Source organism: Fukomys damarensis, unplaced genomic scaffold (genome assembly GCF_012274545.1).
Source record: "Fukomys damarensis isolate Sample0158 unplaced genomic scaffold, DMR_v1.0_HiC HiC_scaffold_9, whole genome shotgun sequence".
Classification (NCBI taxonomy): Eukaryota; Metazoa; Chordata; class Mammalia; order Rodentia; family Bathyergidae; genus Fukomys; species Fukomys damarensis.
Window position 1 is genome coordinate 22,865,077 of NW_022900921.1, and position 18,906 is coordinate 22,883,982.

Below are 18,906 nucleotides of genomic sequence, written 5' to 3' on the forward strand. Positions count from 1 at the left end.
TTTTTTTAAAAAAAAAAAAAAAAAAAAATATGCTACATTGTCCAGGCAGGGCTTGAATTTGAAATCCTCCTGCCCTAGCCACCCATAGTTCTGGGATTACCAACAGACAAGCATGCACCACTACACCCAATTTACTGATCTCTATTCTGAAATCTTACTTTCTCTCTAATGTCCTGTTTAAAAGCTCTATCGATAGCATTTAAATCGGAAGATCTGGACTGTATAGTCCAAGCAAGTGTGCTACCATAAGTAAGACTTTTACTGTTTCTTCACCTGTTTCATCATCAGTGAAGTGAGATTGGTGGTTCTCTGAAGGATAAATGAGATAATCCAATCTCATTTAAAAGAAACCACTATTGAAAATAATATTGTCTAAATTATCAATTGTGCATATCTGTGTGTAAAATCTAAGACTCTATTTTGACACAATCCTTGAGGAAACTACACTTTACCTTTAAAGTGAAAAATTAATAGGAAATGTCTCTATTCTTCCTCCTGTCCATAATGAAAAGGAAGATTATGGTAAGAGGACGTATACCCATGGAGAATGTAGTTAAAATCCAGATGACCCTTGAGGGACCCTGTCCTATTTGGCAGATAAAGATTTCTCTACCGCCTATTTAATAAATTAATTTTTTTAAAAGAACATAAAGAAAAGAGTAATAACTTAGAGCTATCTGGGCACCTGAGTCTGTCAGCCCTTAAGGGCCTTGGCACCTAAAAGGGGTGGGAGGGGCTTGTCTCTGAGGCTTAGAAAGTGGCCTTCTTTGAGGCATTAGGGAAGCTCTGGCAGCCCCAGGAGCTAAAGGGCTTAGATGCCTAGGGCATTAGTCCATTAGTCCAATAAAAAGCCAGGGAAAAAATGGCTGGTAAGTAAATTTGCTATTTCATTTGGTACAAAAGAGAAGGCAAAACACCAGAATATTCAATGAGCTGAAGCACAAAATGTGGCATGGATATGAGTGCAGGCTGACCTCTTCTAGGGAACATTTCTAAGCCTGAATGAAACATTCAGTACCCAAGCTGTTATACAGTATCATGCATTTTAAACCATGGTGATCCTTTTGTTTCTCTGATAGGTGAAGATGAGGATGAATTTGAGAATTTCATGCTGCCTCTTACAGTCTCTTTTGAAACAGTATTACAAATATTCAACAACAACTTTAAACAAGAAGATGTGAAGGTGGGTTTGTTCCTAAACATGAGGAAAGACAATTTTTGTTCTTGGTAGAATATCTGGCACCAGAATAAGATTTACACATTTGCGTGTGCCTTGTACCTCTTAGACCTGTATTGCCAATTGCATGTGTCTTCGAGTTGCACTTTTCATACTAGCACTTTTCTAATTTCTTGCACAATTGGATTTTGAGGTTGGCAAATGCTTTTGAATAGTCAGTTAATGATTAGATGTCATAGATTTGTCTCTTGTGGCAGTTACTATCTTGTGTAAGATTTGTTTGTTTGTTTGTTTTTGAGGTACCTCACTTTAAACATCTTGGTTCCCTCGTGTTGTGTTCCTTCGTACCCCTATGGAGAAATGCACAAATAAACATGCTAAAACATTACATCTCTAAATATTTTTTAAACTAGAATTTATATAAATCAAGACTTTATTAAATGGGTAGGCATATATGTATAAATAGGAGCTGGTCTTGAAATATTGCATTCTTAAACTGAACAAAGTGATTAGGATAACTGATAGCTAAATAAGGTTTTTATGTGCCTGTGGGAGCCATATTAGGATTGATTTGACAAGTCAGTTCAGCTGTGGCAACAGTCATAATATCTAAGACAACATTATGTTTTATTAGTAAAATCCTTAAGTATAGCAAGCTGTTTGTGACAAAACAGTCCCATATTTTAATGTGGAGGATGGAAAGCACAAGCTCTGCTAAATAGAAATAGTATCTCCTGAAATTATAATGTATCAGAGCTATTTAAACAGTTTAACAATGATTATTATTTTTAAAACATTAATAAAGGCACTCTAGAGAATGTAGTTGGTACCTTTGTTGGTGATACTTGAGTCATATTTTATTGTTATTTGAATTATGTTAGAAAATTAACCATCTTTTGCATGGTTCCTCTTCTCTTCACCAAGAAAAATTACCAGTAAGAAGCCAAATATAACAATGATTGCCTTTGATGATATTTGCATAATTCTGCCAAAAACTAATTAGCCAAAGGCTATACCTTTTAATTTAAAATATACTTTTTAAGATAAATGTTTATCAGGATGCCACAGTAGTAAAATTTTAAAACCAGAAAGGATCTCACAGATTTTTTTGGTATTTACAGTCTTGCTGAAATTCTTTATCAGACTTTCCACACTAGTTAACTATATTTTTAGATGTCTTCCAGCTATTTTTTACTAATCAAAAAAGTCTTTGCAGCTTTAAGGTGGCAGGCCATTGCTGCCTTTTATCAAAAAGGAGCAGTGAGGTTAAGAAACACTATCTTTATAAAAATTACATTTGCCTCATTTGAAGATTTCATTATATTCCGAGCCTGTTTTGATGTAATCCCATCTAGTTTGATAGAAACCATCTTCCTAGAGTCATTTTTAATGGAGTTGCAGTGATATATCCCTAAACCAGCAAGTTCTTAACGACCCTGGAAAGTGACTGCTTGATTACACTTTAACGGTATTTGCAAATAAAATCACAAGTAATTAAGGGGAAATCTCCAGGCTTTTGAGCAAGTTTGATGCATGATAACTGCCTGATTCAGCTTCATCTAGAGTAATGCTGTGTAGGCAACAGCTACTGAGATCAATAGCAACGTAATGATAGTGGCAGAATTAAGTGAGTAACCTGAGAACTGTGCCTCAGAATGCATGCAGCTGCCATGAACCAAGGCCACACAGTGCACTCCGTGCTTCTGTCCTAAATGTTCATCAAAAGACGCCCTGCAGGAAAATGGAGTTAGATGCTCTTTATTGCTGATCGTGTCTCTTGCCACATTTATCAGGGAAATTGGATTAGCAGTTGGCAGCTGCAGGTAGACAAGATTCTGCAGTGATTAAATATGCAGCTTGGCTGCATTTGTTGTGACAGACCTTTAGTAAATTCTACTGTAAGCACCATCTGTCTAATTTGTATAAAGAAAACTTGGTGCTTTAAGCTACCGATAAAGAACTAAATCTGTTGCTTTATCATAAACAAAACTTTTGCACTAAATGCTTTTAAATGTAATTTATTAGGTTAAGGCTATTTTTCTATCATGATGAATAAATAATACATGCAGAAGTGCTTTCAGGTACTTCATTTTGCAAGTACTAGAGATAAAAACAGTTCTGTTTTGTTCTTCAATAAAGTATTTAGTATTCCAATCCACAGGAGGTGATGCTGTTAAAATATCTCTATGAAAATGCCATAGGACTGCCAAATTCATTTAATTTGCAGCCCTTAGCAGGAAATTCTAACTCCCTATTTATGGACATTTTTCAAATGCAGATTTCAGGATGAATTTAAACATTATGGACCTATGTTGCCAAGGTGAAATACAGTTTGTGAGGAAAGGAAATGCTGTAACTCTTAAATTTATAGCTTTGTTTTCTTACTTAGTTCTAATAAAATTGAAAAGAACATTGAATTTTTGTCTCACTTTTTTTCTCTCCAAAGTAAAGGGAAGGGGAAAAAAATACCTTGACAAATCCTGACTCTGGAGTATTATTTGAAAACATATATTTTTCCCCCTATAATTTTATCCATAGTAAAAAATAGTCTGATACTTCCCTGACTCAATGCATCATTTTTTTATTTGGCCATGATGTCATCAGTTTTAAGGAAAATGAATGAAAACTTCTCAGAGGAAGAGGAGCAGTTAAATAGGAACCTGCTATCTTTAGTCCCTTCGTAAAAACTCCACCATGTTAAATTATTTAAAATCCTTGATTTTCAGCATGTGCACATTAAAAGTTTTCGCACTAAGTGCCAAATGTTGCAAACAGCACTTTAACAGAATGATTTTGCTTTGATCCCTGTAGCAGTTCCTGAATAATTTATCACAGGTTATTGCCTTAATTCTGGAGAGGGATAGAGCAATAAAGGCAGATGAAAACACTCCAGTTGAAACACCTTGGGGCCTGCTCATTCCTCTGACACGGCTCTTTTGTTGGAACTATTTAGAGGTTATTAAGATGTGTCTCCAGAATTAAGAGAATGCTGTAAGGATGAAGACAGCCATCTTAATTCTAAAGACAAAGCACAATGACCCTTCACCTCCTTTTTCTTTGTTGTTATTATATAGTAGAATTATGAGGATAATATTATTGCTGCCCCCAGTAGTGCCACTACAGTAAAGGTTCTGTCAGACTTTCCATTAGAAACCCTGTTTGGGGGGTCAGGGTGGAAGTAGCCGCATTTCAGCTGTTTCCCAGCCCATCCGTCTCACACTTGGCACACAGACAACTGTTCACCATGCAGCCAACTGAAGCACTCAGCAGTTTCTCCTTGAACTATCCAAAAGGAATCCATAGGATTAGATCATCAGACCTACCCTGCTCCACCAAACAGCTTCACTAAAAATACAGGACCCTGTCACTTTTCAGATCAACTTAGCATTGGCCAAACACGGACGAGAAGCAACTTCGGAAATAAACCTCTTTGTAATATTTTAAATGAAATGGTAAACTGTGGTTCCCTTTTTCCTAAATTTCAATCAGATCAATCCTCACTCTCAAAATTACTTAGTAGTCTAGTAGAACTCCTATTTAATACGTTTCCCCTCTAATACCAGCACTGTGTGTATTTTGGCTGTCAAGAAAATACATTTTTAGTGTTTGTGTATCTGTGCAGAATTAATACAGTACTCTCAGCTACTTGGAAATAAAAATACTGTTTCAGCATAAGAAAACTGTAATATATATTTTGTGCATATACAGATCTACCAAAGTAAAATTCATATGCACTAATTTTTAAAATATAGGGAAAAAAGAAATATGTTTCTTATCTCATTACACTGCACTTTCCTGCTCAGGTGCCTATTTAAAACTGACATTTAGTTATATGCCTCTTCTGCTTTGTAGTAACATTTTCTAAAATCAACATTGATATAATTTCATGGCCACATTTTACTGTGATAAAATAATTATAGATTTGAGTCAGAATGTTTCTATTAATTTGGCATCTTTTAAGAGAGAAAAGAGCTCAAATAGAATAAGAAAAATTGATAAAATAAAAACCTTTTGTATAACAGTGATAGTTTAAAATATTTTATTAAAAGCCCTTTGTACTAGGTGAAAAGAAGTAAGGCTTATGTTTTTCTTAGTCACTACTTTAGAGATGAATGATGGGTTCCTTATAAGTTGGTGGAAGCTTTACGTTATTTGAAGCGTAGCCTATAACCCGTAAGTGTATACAATAAAAGCAGAACAAAAAGGCTACCTAACTGGATGGCAGAGCCAACTGTAGAATCTGTAAGATTGTGTAGACTGCAGTGAGAATAGAGCTGTTAGAAGAAAGCTTCTGAGACATATTTTGTTTTAGACACTGTGAGAAATATGGAAAGTTGATAAAGAAAACAATTCCAAGAAGTGTTTTTTTAAGGCTACATAATAAGCAAAATCTTTTGTTTTCTTTTATAAAATAGGTCACATGAGGTAATTACATGGAGGCCAGCTAATTATAGAAAAACAAGAACTTGTGAGATTGTGAAAGAAAGAGGAGTAAGTCATTTAAAGAAGCAAAAGCAAATTCAGAGTTTAGAGATTCTGAACTTCAAGTTACCATCATTGAGTAAACTGTTAGACAATAGAAACTGAATATTCTTGTAAAAGACATCCAAAATTTTGAGTTACCGTTTAGGTAGGAAAAGAAGGGAGGATGTAAGTTGCAGGCACTGACCAGTAAAATATTATTTGCTCATTTGAAATGTTGTTTAGCCATTGAGATGAAGGTCAGGATTCACTCCCTTGTTAATGATAATTTAAATTTAGGAAGTTTTCTTTTGTTAGCAAGATGTAAGGTAAGAGAAAATCTGACAAGGATAAAAGTTCAGAGACTATTTTCTGTCAGAATATTTCTATTGAAATATTCTATCTTCAGAAGCCAGTTTCATATCTCTGTTGTCCCAACCCCTTGTTCTACAATTATGTTTAATTTTGCTCTTTGTTCTGACATCCTAGTATCTGTTCATGGGTTTGTTTGTTTGTTTGTTTTTCCCAAGCAACATCCTAAAGACAGCTTAATTCAAAATCCAGAGTACAAGCCAGACCTCTTTTATTCAAGTCAAGAGTTACTCTTTTCTTTTACCCTCTAAATACTTATAGACTCCTTACTACTATCAGGCTTTTTGCTAAGCACTTGTATTCATTCCTCACGTACTCTCTGAGTCATTATTAGCTCGTTTTATAGAAGAGAAAACGGAGACTGAGACTGACTTGTCTTTGAGTTAGGTAAAGCTAGGATCAAATTTAGGTTTTAAGACCCTGGATACAGAACTCTTTTCCTTACATCTTTTCCTTGCTTGATGAATACATATACCATTCTGGGTGTATAAGTAGTACACTTAGCCAGTTTTATTTTGTCCTAAGTTATCAAGAATACTCATTATGAATCTTTAAATGCCAGAGCATTACTCTAAACTGTACAGTACAACTGGATTTGATGCACAATAATTTTGTTAAGATTTGTTATTAATTATCTAGACCCTGTGCATATTTATTTTGTGAAATTATTGGTCCAGGTCTTTTTTTCTAATTTGGCAATATTCAGAAACAAACTTAAGGATCTTAATGTTCATAAGCTATTAGAATTATAATTTAGCTCAGTTTATAAGAAGCAAAGTGGAGTTGGTCAACAGATTGATAGTCTGTTTAAAAAGTCTATGGTTTTCTATAAAAGGGGATCTGAGCAAGACATTTTAGCTAATGAATCAAAACCAGATATGTGGTCATTATTGCCTGATTATTACTCCATCTGCTCTGCACTAACGTGAAAATCAATTACAGTGTCTCTTTCCCACTGACAGCGTATGTTGATCGGGCTGGCAAGAGATCTTCGAGGGATTGCCTTTGCACTGAACACAAAGACCAGCTACACCATGCTGTTTGACTGGATGTATCCTTATTACACTGTGACAATACCAGCTCTGTGCACAGAGGGATGCCAGGCCCCTTGCTTTCGTTTAATAGTATGACACAGTAGGGAAGAGGAAACAAAGCTAAATGAACTAATGTGTAATCAGCTAAAAATTACAGCACAGTGGCAGCAGTGCAGATAACTGAGCACAGCATTTGGAGACCCTCAGAGAGGTCACTTTTTTGGTGCCATTAAATATCGACATCTTAAAAATCACTTCTCCCAGATGATTGTTTATGTTGAGGTTGCAGGGATAATCTGGCTAACATCTTTACTTGGGATCAATGATTCTTACTGTTTGGCATTTTTGAAGAGATTTGAATCTCTACTCCATCTCAATTAGCAGGGCTGAAAAGTGCACTTTATCTCTTTAAGATTTAACTCAAGCTACAGTTTTTCGTCATGATGAAAATATTAATGGGCATGAAAAGGGGAATATAAATGATCAGGAATTGTCGCTTGGCGTATAATTTAATACCACTGTCAAGGCTCACTATAAAAGAAAAAAAAAACCACAGAAATGCCTCATCACGTAAGAGTGAAAAGGAACAGGATTTTGGTGTCACACACATGAGGCTTGGATTCCCAACTTTTCAATTACTGTGTAAACCGTTCAAGTCATTTACCTCTCTGAGGCTTGGTTTCATTGTCCAAAAGGGGGATAATCCAGTGTCATGGTTCTGACCATGAAAATAGGTTAACACATCTTGTATAATGTGTGGCACATTTTCAGTCATCATAAATAGTTATTAACATTTTTAACAACTGTATGAAGCATCTTTGATCCTAACGGACAGTTTATATAAGTATAAACAATGCTTTTGTGCTCTTTATGCATGAAACCATTTACTTTCTAAGTTACACAGTTTCTCACTTGCTTTATTCAAATCTTTCTAGTCCCAACTTCCTTTATGGATTGCAATGGATTGCAATCTTCAAATTGTCATTTAAGTGCTGTGCCACAGCCATTGTCCGAAACAACTAACTGGGGATATGGGCATGTTTTAGAGAGAACTCTATCATAAAAATTTGTATCATTAACTTAAATACTGCTTGTGTTTTTAGTTATTATTAAAACATCATCAGATTTATGTGTCCAGAGAAGGGTTAGTGATATTTCCATGTCACTGAGGAATCAAATACATGTTCTTTATAAGCGCTGTAAATTTTAATATGGAAAGTCTAATTCTTCTGACTATGAAGGTTAAGCTGGACTTACATATGACATATTTGGATAATTATTTTATTTCCCTAAACATAAGTTGCAGTTCCCAAAATAAAAACTTCCTTTAATTAGAAAAATGACAAAAATTTAGTTTTGACATTTTAAAATTGATGTGCTTGAAACCAAGCTATAGCTCTCAGCTTTCCAGAAATTAGCATTTCATATTTTCATTTTCAACAGTTTTAACCAAGAATCAAGGTCAACTTTGCTCTTGGTGTCAAAGTATAAATTCTGCTTTCCATTTTTTTACTTAGCTCCTTTTGGGTACCTATTTGAAATGAAACTTCTGGCCAGCAGATGGCAGAAAATAGCAAATGCAAAAATCTTGGACTTAATGTTTTGTTTTGAAACAGAAACCATTGTCTTCTCCATTTGACCAGAGATGTTGAAGTTATTAGGGTCAGAAATGAAGGGTAAAGTGTCAGCTATGCAGGAAGCTGTGTTAGATTGCCAAATGCAGTGGTTTGATACTGGCTTTGCTTATAATAATTGAGTTTCAGTAGCAAATCAGCTTCCTTGGGAAAAGGCCAAAGGCTTTTCATAATTGTATTGACAACAAAATGAATATGATAAATGGTGTTCATTCAGTTGAGACAAGATTTATAGTTTTCCTTTGGGCAAGGAATGAAGAGCAAATGTTTATAATAATAGTAAAATTTGTTTAAAAGTTACATTATTTGATAATTCAAAAAGCTTTATTAAAATATTTCAAAATACTTTAAGCAGTTTCAGGTGATAAAGTACAGGTTCTTTCCCAAGTATTCAAGTAATGCAAAAATGAATAAGTATATGATAAAAAAATGGATATGAAAGTCATTTATTCTTCCTGAAATATTGATATGTCAAACCGTCAGTGATGATTCCCACATTACTGCTAGGGAAAGTTTATTTGCCTTTTATCCACATAAATGTGTGTTCTTTAATTTGTTATACAATCCTTAGCATGCAAAAGAAAGATTCCTATAAGAACACATGTCATCTTAAAGTCAAAATGCATTTTATTTATGGTGATTATTTGATAAAATGCTATTTTAGTGGTTAGCTATTTAATTCAAAAACATTTCTATAAACACTGACTGCATTAACTGATACACAAACTACACTGCTTATCACTCTGTCCTTCTAAAACTAAATTGCCTGAAACTATATAGCAACCATCGTGATAAATTATTTCCACAACTAGAGAATTGAAGGAGAATCAGATACATGTCTTTACCCCTGTAGTAAGAACACAATAGGAAAACACCTTACTTCGCAGTACATCACCCTGTTTATAATTGTTTTCCAGGTTATACTCAGTCTGAAATATCAATAATCTAGAAATAAACTGAAAAAAGGAAATAAAGGAATGTATATTGACATTATTTCCTCACACTCAGTCTTTTAATTATGATATGATCTTGAAGCTTACTCTTTTTCAGTCAGACAATCAGTGCTCTTTATTAATGTACACAAGCACATTATACAAAGAAAGGAAGGACAATGAGATATGCAGAACACGAAGTTTATTTATTTTTGGTTTTGTTTTTGAGACAGGGTCTCACTATGTAGTTGAGACTGACCTGGATCGCACTATGTAGCCGAGGCTGGTCTCGAACTCACAGTGATCCGCCTGCCTCAGCCTCCCGAGCGCTGGGATTACAGGCGTGCACCACCACGCCCGGCCAGAACATAAACTTTAAATAGGATAGCCATAGATTCCAGTCCTGGTTTTACCAATTAACAACCCATGGGTCTTGAGTAAGTTGCTTAATGTAATCACAGTTTTCTCTTCAACAAGGCTAATAATACCCATCTCAGTTCATTTATAAGAAGGGCTGTGGTTATGTAAAGGACCTACTACAGTGTCTGGTATAAAGTATGTGCTCTACCACTGTGGATACTTAATTTTCTAATATGAAATGAGACAAAGGAATCCCATTTGCTCATTTATTCGTCATATTAGGCTTCCGTTGCCTGTTGTGCTAGGTTTCAGAAGGATGTAGTTTACTTAGACACAGATCCTACTCCCCAAATGAGCTTATATAATAGAGTCCATTACCTATATAAACTAATTGTAATAACCAATCAAAAGTGGTAAATGCCATAACAAAAATACAAATAAGAAAGTGTGGTTGCATGTAGCTAGGGGATCAGGACAGGCTCTGTAAAGGAGAAGATACCTCCCTGAATCTTACCAAATAAGTAAGACAGCCATGTGGAAATAAGAAAAGACAGATTTTTCAGTAATCCTAATAGATTTAGGAAGGGATAGAAAAGATGTTTTATTATAGATACCATGTATTTCATGGTTGGAAATAGTAGGATTTATTTGAAACTCCTGAACGTCAAGCTACAGAATATAGCATAGTGTATGACCTATGGAATAAGGTTTGATTGATTAATAAAGACAAAACTAAACATACACATATGTACATACACATACAAACATCTTGTGAAGTTAAACAGGCTGATCTCAAGTTCTAGTCTCAAGTTATCCTCCCACCTCAGCCTCTTATTACCAGGCACTACAGGTATGCACCACCATACCTAGAAGAACTGTATTTCAAGAAAGCAATTGGTAATATCATAATGGATAAATTAAAATAGAGAAGAAAGTAAACATGAAAAGAATCACAGTTCAGCAAGTATATTTTGAACATCTGCTCTGTGCCCGACACAAGGAATGCAAGAATGAATGATTGCTCTTCAGAAGCTCACAATCTAATAAAACACATAAAAGCTAAAATAAACAATTAAATATCAGTACATTTTAACAATGATGCATACAAATAGCTATGAACATAAATGAAAAAAAGTGCTCTTGGCAAAACGAGAAGGCTTCCTAGGTGGAGTGAAACTTTTGCTAACCTTTGAAAGGTGGATAGGTATTTGTCAGACAGGAGAGGGGGAAAGTTTCCAGCAGCGCAGCTCCCTTCTTGAACAAAGATCCAAGTATTTGAATTTTCATGGAGCATCTTTATAAGTTCTGGGCTGATGGGCTGTTTCTATTGTGGAACCACATGCTCAAGCCTTGATCTCCTGACAGTATACAAAAAATACTTATATTGCTTTCTAGTATATTCTGATGCTTTCTCTAAAATCCTCGAGGGAAAGTATTACTTTGTACTCATTACTAGTTTCTTGGGGTTCAGCACAATGTGACTGCTAACAACTTCTGAATGAATGAGTGCATGATAAATGGATGCTTGGGTGGACAAATGCATGAATTGATAGTGGATGTTGTAAAGGAGCAAAGCTGATACTTTTCACTCCTTCGTATTTGTCATCCAGTAGGGCAGTGTCACATCATTAATTCCTTTGATTTTTTATTTAGCTGATGTGAACTCTTGGAATTCATTGAGAAGATCCAGGTGAAAGTAACAGATCTGTGCCTCTTCTACCTAAGGGCTCCTACTATCTTCCTCTTATTCATATATATATGTAGTCCTCACAAGGCCACTGAAAAATTAAGCTCCTAGAGTGGATTTAGATTCTCACCCTGTGATCTGAGCCTGGCACTCTCACTCTGAAGCTCTTTTAACCTCTCTGCTTAGTATACCTCTACTCTGCTTTCCAGTAATCACTCATTTTCTCTGTGACAGTCACCTCTGTCAGGGGCATATTAGAATTGTCACACTCTCATTCTGCACAGAGAAGGGAACATCCTCTCATACCTCCTGGCCTTATCCCATAGTGAATACAGTGTACTACAAAAAAATACAGTAGTTCTAATACCTTTAGAGTTCTTTGCAGGGGGATCTCTATATGCCTATAGTATTCTTAGGTTCTCAGTTTCAGATCTTTTCAGTTTCCTGAGAACCTTCTCATTAGTGATCCCTGGGTTTGTGCTCAAGAGATCTCTTTGTGGGACATTTCTCATCTGTGCTCCTCTGGCATTATCTTCAGCATTTCAGAACTCTGAACATGCATCTCTTATGTTCTACCACCCTGATAAAGTATGAATTCCCCCAGGAATAAAAGCCATGCTTCCTAAATCTAGGACCTTGGCCGGCTATCATTGTACATAGCATAGCAAAGTCTGCCATCTATTAAAAACAACATCTAAGGCCAGGGATTTAGCTCAGTGGTGCCACCGCCTGCCTCAAGCACATGGTCCCGAGTTCGATCCACAGTACCAAAAACAAAACAAAACAAACCTAGTGCATTGAAAAACAAAATTGTTATCTGACAGTAGCCTATGTAAAGGTAATGATCAAATTCATTAACTCATTTTTATCTGAAACCTCATACACACTTGTGATCTGCATTCCATATTTCATTCTTTGTAGTACTTTCTACCATGTTGTATTTTTTTCTCTCTTACTACAGTGTAAATTCCATGATAGCAAGGATTTTCCTAATGTTTTCTTTGTTACTGTTTACAGAGACTCTAAAATAATGCTTCTTACAGAGTAGGACTTTAATAAATACTTGTTACAGAAATTGTTTCAGTATAAATAAGTATAGCTTTATCATAGTAGCTCTAGTAAAGAAACTTCTTTTTTGGATTGGGGGGTATGCTACTGTTAAGATTTTAGAGGACATATTTTCATTGAACATTATGTAAATTACTTCTTAAGCTGCAAAATAAAATGTACACTTTTAAAAAGTTAAATAGGTAAATTAGAGTCATTCATAAGAAAATGGATACATTTTGATGATGTACTCCTAAGTGAAATAAATAAGTCACACATGTGTAAATACCAAATAGTTTCTCTGGTGTGAAAAACTATAATAGTACACAAGATCCTAATGGGATAATTAACAATGTGAAATGGAAGAAAAGGGCTAAAGGTGTAGGGAAAGTGGGAAGGGTAGGGGAAAGGTAATAAGGGAAAAGAAAAAAATAGAAGATAAAAAATGGAAATAAAGTGTTTGTAAATGGGGAAGGGAAGAGGGGGTGAAAGGAGGACAGGGACAAAGAAAAAAAAAGTTAAATACGTAGTTCTAAACAAATAGGCTCTTCCTCATTTATAGTTTAGTTGGTTTGCAAAATCAAATATTTATTGAAATTAACAAAACTTTATTGTAGTCCTATGTATACAATAAGTACCTAATCCCTGGCCACGAAAGGCTTATAGTAGAGATAAAGAAGTGCTACGCTAATGCTAGTGCAGTATTCACAGCCATACATAGGAGTTAGTCTCAATCCAGGGTAGGATAGAGGTTGTATTGGTGTCAGAGAAAGTTTTCTGAATAGTTGACACCTATTTTCTTGGGGGGGGTCCCCCTGGCTATCCATCCTTTATTATGTTCTTTGTATTTTGCCATACTCAAATGAGAGATACCATACCTGACACCTGTTTTAAAATCTGAGGGACAAATAGGAATTACCAAGGAAAGGGAAGGGACACACAGGTTTCTGCACTATAGGAATTCACTGTCTAACAAGACAGAGAGGTAACACAACCAACAAACCCTGACTCACTCTTATAAGAAATAGAGAGTCGAGAGAGTGTACTGAACACAGATGAGGAAGAGTTTGGTGCCTTTCAGCAAACTAGAGATTGTATCCCCGGGCAGGTGAAACTTGGACTATGCACTGAAAAACAGAACTGTGTTATGCAAAAGAAAGCATTGTATAGAGGAATGGAGACAAGTTGGCATCAGATGATATGCAAGGAGTTAGGAATGACTGACTATAGAGTAGAAGTGTTAAAAGAAGAGACTAGGGGTACACAGGGGCCACATATTAACGGACTCTGTATGCCATATTAAGGAACTTGAAATTTATTCTAAGAGAAGGGAAGAAATTCGTGATGAAGTTTGTCACCATGGAGCTCTACACATACCATACAGAAAAGGAACACTGCTCAGTGATTCAGCTCAGCACTTTCATATGAAACAGAGAGCCAAGTACATGGGAAAACATCAGAGAGATTCAGGAGTAGAGAAAAGATGAAGGCATGACACAGAATTCTTCTGTAGTAATTTTAGGTCCTTATCCTATATTTTTGTCTATTTGGCAAGGAAGAGGCCAGTTGTAGGTTAAAGGACCAGAGGAGCTGAGTCAGTTTTCTGAGTTCTTCTGGTCCCTGGCATGGGTGTATGCTCCTTGATGTTAATGCAGTTTGAGAAATTCTTGTATGTACTTGAGAGTACCTTTTAGCAACACTGACCTTGAGTAGATTTGTAGTAAACTAGAGCTTTTTTTCAAGCTAGCATTTCAGAACTTTCTTAGCGCTACAGTGGAACAAAGCCGAGCAAGTCTACTTTTTTAAAAAATGAAGGTAATCTTGAAGCTGGGAGATAGATGCATGAGATTTATTGTTATAATTTCTCTATTTTTATATTTTTTTAATTTCATAATAAAAATTTTAGTATAGTGCCCAAGAAACCCTGATAATGACTTAAGTGTTTTTATTCTTAACAAAATTTATTTTCCTTTCCTATGACATTAAGCATAATTCTTTAAATATATTAATGTACTTTAAAATTGTATCTTCCATTTATATGCAATACCAAGAATAAAGCAATATAATCTATAGAATATGTTACAAACAAGAGCAAATTATTTGCAGTCTCCCAATAACTATAACTGTATAGGTTAAAAAGAGTCATTTATAAAGCTGCCATTGTGTGCTAAATGCAGAACAAGCATGGATTTTCCTTTTTTATTTTTAAATGGCATTAATTTTTAGGAACAATTTTTAATCATTGATTTCTTTAACAGACTTTATAAAAGGTACCCAACATACCTTCCAGTTCTTCAGAGAGCTATTGAACAGTGGTACGGAGAGCCAGAATGTACAACTCCCATCTTAAAACTTATGGCAGAACTAATGCAAAACAGGTAAGCAGTGTGAAAGGGAATGGAAGAACAGTTTACTGTTAACAGTAATCTCCATTCTATAGGACAGACTCCTTCCTGTTGTGTGTATTCTCCAGGGTTAGCAAGGGCCCAGGAACTAAAATTTAGGGTGATTAGTGAAAACAAGAGAATTAAAGGCATAGGAGTGAAGAAGAGAAAAATAAAGGTATAATGTTTGTGTACACAAAGTTAAAAAGAAGAAAGATATAAAATACTTAGACATGTATAGAGACTTTACAAAATAAAAAATTGAAAGACTACAGCCACCATTACTTTAAAATATTTGAAATCACAAAATGGAAGGAAAAGCAGCTACTTTAACTATTTCACTACTGAAATGCTCTTCTATAGAATAGAAATAGGAAAGAAATTTAGTAGCCTCTGAGTTGAGATGTTTTGTGGGCACACAGTTGTTTTCTTTAGGGCCCTGACAGTTTGTCCCTGCTTTGACTCTGAGTTATACTTCTTCATCTATGCCAGAATGCAAGTACATGGATAATTTATGCACTTGACAATTTTTATTGAAATAGCAACCCAGATACTTCTCAGAAATTGCCTAGTTGACCTTGTAACTTACATAGACCAGTAGAGATTCAAATATTCTGCCTATAAAAACTAACAAAGATGTGGCTAAAAAGAAAAAACTGCAACAAGCTAATTGTGTTTACCTCTTTAAAATATGTCATTGTGGATATGGCTTAGCACCAAATTACCTGTCACTTAGCCATCTTGTTTCATCAATGCCTCTTTGTAAACAGCATCTTGGAAGGGAGATACCCAGACAGAGCAGGCGTGTGGGTTGCAGCGCTAATTTTATCTCAGTTGCTGAGTTGTTCACAACAATAATTTAAATTTTTTACCCTAAAACAAGATGTGGAAAAAGACTTGGCAAATAAAGAAGTGTGAGTATTCTTTTGAAAGCTGTAAATATTTTTTAAAAATTCTTATAGACACCTTAAATATTAAAAAAGATTGACTTTGTATTTTATATTAGAAATTTAGTTTTTTAATAAATGTCAACTTTTAATCATATATTGGTATTATATATTACTGATATGATAATACTAAAGAAAAAATATTGCATTGTATATAATAAAGCATTTTATGTCTGTCATAGGCAGATAAATTTGTATCTACTACAAATGCTCTAAGAATTACCTGGTAAAAATTTTTATCTCAGAATATGTTATCATGTCTATATTTCACTAGAATCTAATGAAAATTATGTATATGCATTTATTTAATCAGGAACTATATGCCTCTTGGCATGCAGTTGTCAATTATCAGTATAATTATCAAAAGTTCATAATATGCTTAAGCTATTATCTTTGTTATATAATACTAAAGTATTTTGGAAAAACAGTAAACTGTTCTATTCCTGGAAAACAGGGCTTTACCAATTTTTAAAAATATTTTTTGGTAATTTTTTTTCTAAAAGCAGTCTTAAGAGCACAGCAACAAGGTGCAGCAGAGCCAGCCATAGCCAGGGTGATGCTAAAAAGCAGACATGATCGCAGGGCAGCTTACCTGTCCAGAACCAGAGAAGTAGAATTATTCTCAGGAGCTTCTGGCATTTGTTTCTCTTTACTTAAGCATTACGCAGTAGGAACAATAACCTGTAATATAATTTAATGAGCTTTTGGAAATATGCTTTTGAAGTATGAGATGATTCATTATGCATTTGTGCAATGTAAAGGTACCTGCATTTTCTTTCTGTCACTTTAGATTTTTTTTTGCATTATTTTTATTTTATTTGTTTGTTTATTTATTTATTTATTTATTGTCTTGGGAATTAAACTGAGGGCTTTCATTACTCTAGGCAAGCAACTTTAGAATTTTTTTTAGATGTATAAATATAAATCTATCTCTGTTCAAGTATCTTATGCAAACGTATACATACACAATGGGTTTTTTTTTTTTTCTTAATTACTTTTAGCCAGCACTCTGCAGGAAAGGGGAAGGAGTAAGATATGTGTGATATCAGATGTCAGGGGGTATTGCATTGATAGTTAAAGAATGAACTCTGAACCAGAATATAAGTGAAAATGACTCTTCTTAATTGCGCAATATGTTTACAGTGAGAAAATTAGTGTACTTATTTTATTAGTATTAGAATTGTTGGTTGGAATAAACTTCAAAGGACAATTATATGCTGTTGCTTATACTAAATGAAAATTCTGGGCATTTTAAGCCTATATTTGAGTTTTTCTTCCCTGCACATGTAGTCCAATTTTTTGCTGTATTTCTTAGGTCCCAGCGTTTGAATTTTGATGTATCATCTCCAAATGGAATTCTTCTCTTCAGAGAAGCTAGTAAAATGATTTGTACTTACGGTGAGTATCCTGTTCCATATTTGTCTGTGCAATATATCTTTATATCATTGGGACACAGATTTTTTCTTTTGAAACTTCATATTTCTATGAATCTGTGAAGTATGTAAAAAGCCAGATAGCTTCAGTCACTGCCATACACACACAAAAAAAAAAAAAAAAATATAACTCAGGATTATATTGGCATGTCTGGCTAACTTGATAAATTTCTTTTGGATAAATTGCAATGTCAGTAGATAGAAAAAGCATTTGAAAGTTACAGCATATTCAAAATTGCTCACATTTACATTAAGGAGATTGCTATCCTGAGTCAAGGAATTCTTAGACCTGTATGTCACTGAATTTTGGGGAAGCATCCTTGTAAAGAGCAATAAATATTTTACTATAGGGGACTTTTAGGAACTGCACCCCAGAAACAGAATTCTTTGGTAAAGCTTGTCCTGTTGGATCACAACCCCCAAATTTTGCCATTTAAATAGCAATTTTGGCCAGATAACTACCCTAAAACCTAATTTTGACAATTCTGATAACTTCATCAATAAAATTATCTATTTTCTGAGATTTCAATGTAGCCAAGGAATGGGGTTAAGATGATAAGAATCCTCTATGATCTAATTTGGCATTCACTGATGTCCACTGTCAGCTGGGCTCTGTGCAGTGAATGTCTCCCTGAGAAATGTTTCCTTGTGACCTCTGTTCATCCTATTCTGTTTCACCTGTCTGTTCTTACTTTCCCAAATCCATAGCCAACCCTGTACATTTGACCTCAAAAATTGCCTGTGATTTTCATATTTGAGTACCTAAAACCAGATTTTATAAAATTTTGTAAAGCCTCTTTAATTTTGCTTGTATTTGTATGTGTGGGAACAGCCATTAAAATCATATTACTTTTTTCAAAAATAGAAGACTGTTAGTTTTTTAAAAAATAGAAAAATAAGTGTTGTACATTGGTTTTATTTACATTCAAAACACATTCTGGGACTCTGATCTATATACATTGTAAGCTTCTGCAAAAATGCTTAGTTTTATTTGCACATTTAATTTGTAAAGCTTGCACATGTGTGGAAACTATGGAAACCACCTAAGACAATAGACCTGTGCTCCCATTTTCATTTACCATAACTACATCACAACTTTTGCAACTGAAAACCATATAAAATAGAATACTTTGCCTTATAGAGGTAAAAAATGAACCCCTTTTAAGTATTCTAAATACAGTTCACCTTATTTTCAAGTGTGCAGTACAGTGATATGAATTCTTCAACAAGAATTGTAGTAAGAGTTAATTTCATAAGCCCAAGTGCCACTGTAATTCCCTTCAATATCTAATCATACTATTATACTAAGATACATGGTTGGAATTTCTTCCAAAAACAGCTTGCTATAGGCCCGGGATTTAGCTCAGTGGTTCCGCCTCCTGCCTCACAAACGCAAGGGCCCAAGTTCAATCCCCAGTACAAACAAAAAAAAAAAAAA

At 34.7% G+C, this 18,906-nt stretch overlaps 1 protein-coding gene across 1 annotated transcript in view; it reads left to right on the forward strand.

The window, feature by feature from the left end:
* The window catches only part of Ranbp17 (RAN binding protein 17), a gene marked incomplete at its 5' end in the record, with an annotated part of 334,601 nt that overhangs the window by 246,680 nt on the left and 69,015 nt on the right, over positions 1-18,906 (forward strand). The window contains 4 exons of the mRNA XM_033761473.1: positions 1,080-1,183; positions 6,973-7,061; positions 14,975-15,082; positions 17,351-17,433. Of these exons, the coding sequence (XP_033617364.1) occupies positions 1,080-1,183; positions 6,973-7,061; positions 14,975-15,082; positions 17,351-17,433 (384 nt within the window). The remainder of the gene's footprint in view (positions 1-1,079; positions 1,184-6,972; positions 7,062-14,974; positions 15,083-17,350; positions 17,434-18,906) is intronic.